Raw genomic sequence first — 8,301 nt, 5'->3', positions numbered from 1 at the left:
TGCATTGTTTCACGTGTCCTTGATTTATTTGATTCATTTGTTCCTTTATTCATTCAACAAATAGTTAAGCAAAATCAAATATAATGCTTAACCCACACAGCCAACAGTTTAGTGGGAGAAGCCAACATTGTAATAATAATAATAAAAAAAATCATGCCAACAAATCCAGACATGCCAGCAGATGTAAAATGGTAACCTGAGACACAATTGTTGAGTCTCCAGAAGGTTTTCAAGTTTCCCAATATAAACGACTGTGTGAATTATTTTAACTGGGAGACAAGCTGTTTATTTCACAATTAGAAGTAGTCTTTTAAACCCATATTTCAGAAGATGTATCCTTGGATTTAATTCACAAGGAAGTGTGAATGAATGAGCAAAGCAGCTCTCACTTCCTACATCCATTGTTGTTGTTAATATACCCTTCCCATTGTTTTTAGAGAGAGTGGAAGGGCGGGGGAGCAACACAGAGAGAGAAACGCAGATGAGAGAGAGACACATTGATTGGTTGCCTCCCACATGGGCCCTGATCAGGGCCAGGGATTGAGCCTAAAACAAGGTATGTGCCCTTGACCAGAATCAAACTGGGGACCCTTCAGTTCACAGGCTGATGCTCTATCCATTGAGCTAAATTGGCTAGGGCACTCCTTACATTCTTGAAAGACCATGGATCCTAAGGGTGGGATGACTAGAGGCCTACAAGGGGCTGAGGGACAATTTCCTTTACTTTCTGATTTTGAATGGGGCAGTCTCCGAAGCTGACTCTGAAGGACAGAGGATAGAGAGATAGGTAGGGGAAGGCTTGGGGCCTTTCCTGACTTTCACCTCTTTCCCAATAGCTGTAGAGACTTATGTGCAACATTTCTCTCCATACCAAAACACTCCCTGTGAGAATGGGTTATAGCGGCAGAAAGAAATATAGGTCCATCCAGGCTTTAGCTCACATGGTCAAGAAGATAGCACTCCACACAGCGAGTTCATTATGGACTGCTCTTTCCTGAACATCACGTGTATGTTACTGCTTTGAAACTTATCAGCATCTGGGGCCTCCTGACCTGAGAGCTGGGGTGTTTCTGATGAGAGGAGCAGAGATATTCCAATTCTAAATGCTTCGGTGGGTTTACAGGCCTTCCCACTCACCCTTTAAGTCTGAGGACCGCCCTCTGCTCCCCTCTACCCAGCACCCACGCCAGGCCTGGCTGCTTGAAGTACTTTGGTTTTCAGAGAATTTGGTCCTTGCCCCTGTTGCACTCCAGGCTGCCTGGTTCTCTTGCTCTCCAGCTATAGGCTAAGTTTGCTGAGGGTAGGGCACAGGGTTCATTCAACTCTCTAGTCCCAGCACTGAGCTCGGAGCCCGACAGATGGTGAATCCCACTCACAAATGCTCTGTGACTGGTGCGCGCAGTCCTTCCTTTTCTCTGCTGGCCTCTTGCTGGTGACCTGGCTGCTTCCCAGCTTGTCCTCCTGGCTGCGGAAAATGATCCCCAGAGTCTTTCCTGGGGGTTCCAGTTCTGAACCCTGTTAGCTGCACAGGATTGGTTCTTCTTCCCTTGGCCTCGTTTAGTTTTCTCCTCCACTCTCTCACACTGTGGCCAATCTTTCTTTCTTTCTTTCTTTCTTTCTTTCTTTCTTTCTTTCTTTCTTTCTTTCTTTCTTTCTTTCTTCCTTCCTTCCTTCCTTCCTTCCTTCCTTCCTTCCTTCCTTCCTTCCTTCCTTCCTTCCTTCCTTCCTTCCTTTCTTTCTTTCTTCTTTAAAATGTATTTCATTGATTTTTTACAGAGAGGAAGGGAGAAGGATAGAGAGCTAGAAACGTCGATGAGAGAGAAACATCAATCAGCTGCCTCTTGCACACCCCCTACCGGAGATGTGCCCGCAACCAAGGTACATGCCCTTGACCGGAATCGAACCTGGGACCTTTCAGTCCGCAGACCAATGCTCTATCCACTGAGCAAAACCAGTTTTGGGTTTATATGACTTAAACACTTTTTAAAATTGATTTCAGAGAGGAAGGGAGAGGAAGAGTGAGATCGAAAGATCACTGGTAAGAGAGAATCATTGATCAGCTGCCTCCTGCACCCTCCTTACTGGGGATGTGCCCGAAACCCAGGTACATGCCCTTGACTGGAATCAAACTCGGGACCCTTGAGTCCACAGGCCAATGCTCTATCCACTGAGCCAAACCAATCTTGGCAAAGTAATGTATTTCTTTATGTATATGTTACCGTTATACATGGGTCAAACACAAGGCCCGCGGGCCAAATCCGTCCCGCCAGGCCTTGCAATGTGGCCCGCACCGCGCTGTCATCACTGCACTCTGCTACGTTTCCATCACAATGACAGTTTATGACTGTTCAGTAAACCATTCGGCCCGCGATTTAGGCTGGATTTTAGATTTTGGCCCCTTCTCTGATTGAGTTTGACACCCCTACTTAGGATGTAATGTCACGAGATGCCACAAGAGGGGGACTTCGTTCTGTTTATGCCTCAGAGCAGGGCCTGAATCGCAGTAGGCATTCAAATAAATGATCTGGAAAGGCACATATCAAGCTGAAAATAGTGACATTGTAGAGGAGGGACTAGAATGCAGGGGTGGTACCCTACATTTTACCTGTATTTGAAATTTTCTTACAAGGAAAATGTCTTCATGTGTTCCTTGTGTAATTAAACGACATAAACAGAGAAGAGCTAAATATTAACAGATGATGAGAAAGCCGTGAAAGTGATGCTTTCAAAGACTTTATGATGGCAAATAGAAATTGGCTGGCAAAGAAAGGAAGTGGATATTACACGTGAGCAAGTGATATTTGGGGGGGGGGGGGTATTGGCCATTTGACAAGATAACAAATGGTTAAATTTTTAGTCTTTTTTTTTTTTTTAATGGCCAAGGCACCCTCACCCATCCCTCATCAATCTCAAGGCTCAGAAATGTTTATTGTGCCCATGCTACTTTTATTTATATATTTGTTAATCCTCACCCATGGATACTTTTCCATTGATTTTTAGGGAGAGTGGAAGAGAGAGTGGAAGAGAGAGTGTCGTTGTGAGAGGCATTGATTGTTGCCTCCTGAACGAGCCTGCACCAGGCTCAGAGGAGCCTATAATGAAGGTATGTGCCCTTGAATGAAATTGAACCTGGGACCCTTTGGTCCACAGGCTGACGCTCTATCCACTGAGCCAAACCAGCGAGGGCTACTTTTATATTTTGGGGTGGGCATCACAGTATACTGTTTTAATTTAAGCAGAGAAAATAGGAAAGAAAAGTGGAAGCCGAAACCGGTTTGGCTCAGTGGATAGAGCGTCAGCCTGCGGACTGACAGGTCCCAGGTTCGATTCTGATTCCGGTCAGGGGCATGTACCTTGGTTGCGGGCACATCCCCAGTGGGGGGTGTGCAAGAGGTAGCTGATCGATGATTCTCATCAATGTTTCTAACTCTCAATCCCTCTCTCTTCCTCTCTGTAAAAAACAAATAAAATATATTTAAAAAGAAAAGTGGAAAACAGAAGGTTTCGTGAGGACTGCAAGTCACTTGCATTGTTGGAAGGTGCAGTGACAGGTGGGGTGTGGAAAGGGTGATGTTGGGGTGCGGGTCATGGTAGATCCTCCTTCTCTGTCTTTCTTTGTAAACTTCGTCCTCCTTCTATGTCTCTCCCAACTTCCTTCCTCCTTTCCCCCCCTCCGCTGAGTTAGGGGCTGGCAACAAAAATGACGAGAACACCACTGCCCCCAAAGCTTGACGTCTGCTAGGGCGGGTAGGTGGATTCGCAATGATCTTTGTGGCAGACGCGAGTCCACGCCCTGGCCCCTAAACCGTCCCTGAGAGCCCGGGGCCTTTCTCCCCTCCTCCAGGCTTCTGAATCCCTGGGGGTCTGCTCTCCACTTTTCTAAATTTTATTTATTTTTTACAGAGAGGAAGAGAAAGGGATAAAGAGTTAGAAACATCGATGAGACAGAAACATCGACCAGCTGCCTCCTGCACACCCCCCACTGGGGACGTGCCCGCAACCAAGGTCCATGCCCTTGGCCGGAATCGAACCTGGGACCTTTCAGTCTGGAGGCCGAAGCTCTATCCACTGAGCCAAACAGGTTTCAGCTGCTCTCCCCTTTGATAGCCTCCACCCTTCTAACCTGTCTTCTGCTGTCTGTGGCTTATGTGCATTGGTTTTGTCTCCTAGAGTTTGTTACACACTCCTTGAGGGCTGGGACTACTTCTCTGTGACCTCCTGTCAGTCAGTCAGTTTGTTGGAAACACGTTGACTTCCTAAACGTTTACGATTCCTCTGTGTAACCCTGCTTATCACAGGCTGAGAAGTGGTACCTGGATGGAGCGCGGATGGTTTCAGGGAGCCGTGGCACCTTGCAGAGACAGAGCTGCAGGTCTGTCAGCTGGAGTGTGTGCGTCATTTTAGAGCACTCAGCACGGATACTTGCTTTTAGTCAGAAATCACAGCAGAACAGTTGGCTCTGAGGAGAAACACCCCCTTCTCCAGAGTAATGCACTCAACTGTAACTACAAGTGTAATGTGTGGTCCTTATCGTACAGCAACGGAGATAGAAGTATTGTCTGAGAAAGGTTAGCATCCTTGATATTTATTATATCACGTGAACATTCATCTCGTCTTGGTATGTACCAGACACTGTGCTGCTACGCAGCTTTTCAGAGATCCTCTCATTTAATCTTCACAGTATTTGTTCAATAAGTATTATTATCTCATTGTACAGAAAAGGAAATGAAATTAGAAAGTAGCCATGGCTGGTTAGCTCAGTTGGTTAGGGCATCGTCCCAATATGCCAAGGTTTTGGGTTCAATCCCATACAAGAAGCAACCGATGATGTATAAATAAGTGGAACAACAAGTGGATGCCTCCCCTCCCCTCACCCTGCTGTCAAACCCACTTACTAAAAAAAAAAAAAAAAAAAGTTAAGTAGCCGAAACCGGTTTGGCTCAGCAGTAGAGCACGGTCTGCGGACTGAAAGGTCCCAGGTTCGATTCCGGTCAAGGGCATGTACACTGGTTGTCGGCACACCCCTGGTAGGGGGTGAGCAAGAGGCAGCTGGTCGATGTTTCTCTCTCATCGACGTTTCTGGCTCTCTATTTCTCCCCCTTCCTCTCTGTAAAGAATTAATAAAATATGTTAAAAAAAAAAAGTTAAGAAACTTGCCTGGGGTCACACAGCCAGAAGCGATGGAGCCAGGATTTAAACCTAGGCTAACTCCAGAGTCCATGCTCTTAAATATTTGCTGTGTTTCCCCAAACATTAAGGCACTTTATATAAAAATGTCATCAAAACAGATGAATCAGAAATATAGTTGTGTGATACTTTAAAGTTTTGAGTATTTCCTCTGTGTGAAAGCATCAGTTTCATTTAATCTGTCAATCAATTGGTGGAGCAGGAAAAAACTTTGTTCATACTTCAAAGAAGGACAGAATTTGAGAGTTTGGTCCCCTGCCTTGTGTGGGTGTGTGTGTGTAATTTACATGTATGTAAATTATGAGGCTGGATTTTCCAAGGTTGTTTGGGGTTCAATGAAAAATTCCACTGCTACTTGTTTGCTGAATTCTGTGTTTCTTTTCATGTATTTGCTCAATAAAAACAATTTGTTAAACATGAAACTAAATGCAGTTTTATTTGATACTTTTTTCAATTTTTAATATGAATTCTCATTAATTGAAACCATCTATTAGAACATGTGATTCAAGTTTTGGTTTGGATAATATAAATAGTCTGAGGACTTGTTTGTTAATTTGTTCAAAAGATCATGGGGGCGGGGGGTAGAAGGGTAGGTGAAGGCATATGCGGGGGTGGGAGGGTGCGTAGGGGAGGCCAAGGGGGGGAAAAAGGAGACGTATGTACTACTGTTTGTAATCCTCCAAACAATAAAAAAGAAAAAGAAAAAAAAAAAGATTATGGGGATGCAAAGTACAGCATAGGGAATACCGTCAATAAAATCGTAATAACTATGTATGGTACCAGGTGGTTACTAGAATTATTGGGTGGAATAACTTCATAAATTATATAATTATCTAAACACTATGCTGTACACCTAAAAACTAATATAAAATAATATTGCATGTCAACTGTAATTGAAAATAAAAAAAGCCCCCCACCGCCATCTAAAATTTGTGTAAAAGATATCGATTTGAAAAGCCACTATGTGCCAGAGAGAAAAATAGAAGTAGTCTCTGCCCACTGGTGGCAGGAGGTCTGGTTGGGAAACTTCCCATGAAATGAATGTTCACACAAACAGCTATATAATTATAAATGGTGATAAGAGCTATGAAGGAAGAATACAGAGTGCTATGTGAAAGTTTAGTAGGGGAAGCGATTTATAAGTGGGGTCCATGGAAGGCATCTGGACCAGTGACATTTAAGCTGAGATCAGAAATATAATTCAGTGAAAATTGGGCCCAGAACAAGCAAGCAACACATGCGAAGGCTCTAAGGCAGAGAAGAACTGAGGAGAAACTGAAACATGTGGAAAGATGCCCAAACCGGTTTGGCACAGTGGATAGAGCGTCGGCCTGCGGACTGAAGGGTCCCAGGTTCAATTCCAGCCAAGGGCATGTACTTTGGTTGCGGGCACAACCCCAGTGGGGGGTGTGCAAGAGGCAGTTGATTGATGATTCTCTCTCATCGATGTTTCTAACTCTATCCTTCTCTCTTCCTCTCTGTAAAAAAATCAAAATATATTTAAAAAAAAGAAACACATGGAAAGAGATGGAGAACCTTTGTTGAAAGGATGTCAGAAGGAACAATAGAGAAAATAACCCTTAGAAAAATCCAGCATAGAAAAAGAATACAGAAAAAAAAAATAATGCTGCCGAAACCGGTTTGGCTCAGTGGATAGAGCGTCAGCCTGCGGACTGAAACGTCCCAGGTTCGATTCCAGTCAAGGGCATGTACCTTGGTTGCGGGCACATCCCCAGTAGAGGGTGTGCAAGAGGCAGCTGATAGATGATTCTCTCTCATGGATGTTAACTCTATCCCTCTCCCTTCCTCTCTGTAAAAAAATCAATAAAATATATATTAAAAAAAGAAAAAAATAATGCTTTCAGTTTCCAACGTTCTCATATCTGCTGCCTCAGTTCATCTTCACCCTGAGGCAAGGAGGACAAGCATAATTATGGTTATTTCTACCACTGAGGATGAAAGCTCATCCAGGTACAAAGTTATGCAGATTTTTGTTCCAGGATTCAGACTAGAGAGGCAAACTGTGGGTTCTCCGGGAAGCCGGTGGACAGCGGGTGGAATGAAGCATAAATAACCTACCGCTATGCTCTGTGACCATCTGAAAAACGCAGGCTGTGAACTAAATTTCATAGTAATTTAATAGTGTTTCTTGGTTGCCACTCTATACCCACCTTCCTAGGTATTTCTGTAGATAGAAAACGAAATCTTGCATTTTGGAGAGTGACTTTTAAATTCGACAGTTTAAGGAAAAAAAAAATATATATATATATTATTGATTTTTTACAGAGAGGAAGAGAGAGGGATGGCGAGTTAGAAACATCGATGAGAGAGAATTATGGATCAGCTGCCTCTTGCACACCCTCTACTGGGGATGTGCCTGCAACGAAGGTACATAGCATTGATCGGAATCGAACCTGGGTCCTTTCAGTCTGCAGGCTGATGCTCTATCCACTGAGCCAAACCGGTTTCGGCTCAACAGTTTTTTAATTTTGAGATTTATACATCAGAACAAATTTGAGCGTAGGCTGCCGGTATCTAACTTGAACCTAAAACCCGGTGGAGTCCGAAGGGTGAACGCAAGCAAGAAACTACAACTCCCGGCAGGCCTCGGGGCTGTGTTTTCCCCCCCCCCCCCGCCCCAACCATTGTCTAGTCCGCCAGGACAAGAGGCGACCAATGACGGATAGGTATTTGAATAGACCAATAAGATCATGAACAATAATGAGATTGCTCTGGCTTGGAAGGGGCGGTCAAGTCATCCAATCGTGTGGGAGAGGGGGAAACACGTTAGCCAATCCAAGGGCGCGGGGGGCGGGGTCTACCGTGGGGGGCGGTGAAAGAAGTTGGCTGACGAAGATGGCGACTGAGGCGCTGAATGAAGGGGAGGTGCCAGCTCGCGAATCCGGGCGGAGGTGAGCCGAGGTTTTGGTCCAGCTGCCTAGGAAACGAGGCCGTGGGCTGGCCGTGGGCTGGCCTTTCCTTTGGGTGGTGGTGACCCAGCGGGGCCGGACTTGGTGCCTTTCCTCCCAGGACGTTGCGCACCCTGGCGCCTGCCTGGGCTGAGGAGGCGCGGGTCCCGCCGGGCGCCGGGCGTTAGTCGCACCCCCTCGGCCC

General features: G+C 45.3%; 1 protein-coding gene across 1 annotated transcript in view; it reads left to right on the top strand.

The window, feature by feature from the left end:
- Positions 1-8,020: 8,020 nt before the first annotated feature.
- Positions 8,021-8,301, top strand: part of ARHGAP19 (Rho GTPase activating protein 19) — a 38,947-nt gene continuing 38,666 nt past the window's right edge. The window contains exon 1 of the mRNA XM_036438731.2: positions 8,021-8,099. Within this exon, the coding sequence (XP_036294624.1) occupies positions 8,044-8,099 (56 nt within the window). The 5' untranslated portion in view covers positions 8,021-8,043. The remainder of the gene's footprint in view (positions 8,100-8,301) is intronic.

This window comes from Pipistrellus kuhlii, unplaced genomic scaffold (assembly GCF_014108245.1).
Source record: "Pipistrellus kuhlii isolate mPipKuh1 unplaced genomic scaffold, mPipKuh1.p scaffold_m20_p_15, whole genome shotgun sequence".
NCBI lineage: Eukaryota > Metazoa > Chordata > Mammalia > Chiroptera > Vespertilionidae > Pipistrellus > Pipistrellus kuhlii.
Note: the sequence above shows the minus strand (reverse complement) of the source record. Positions and strands in the feature narration are given on the sequence as shown.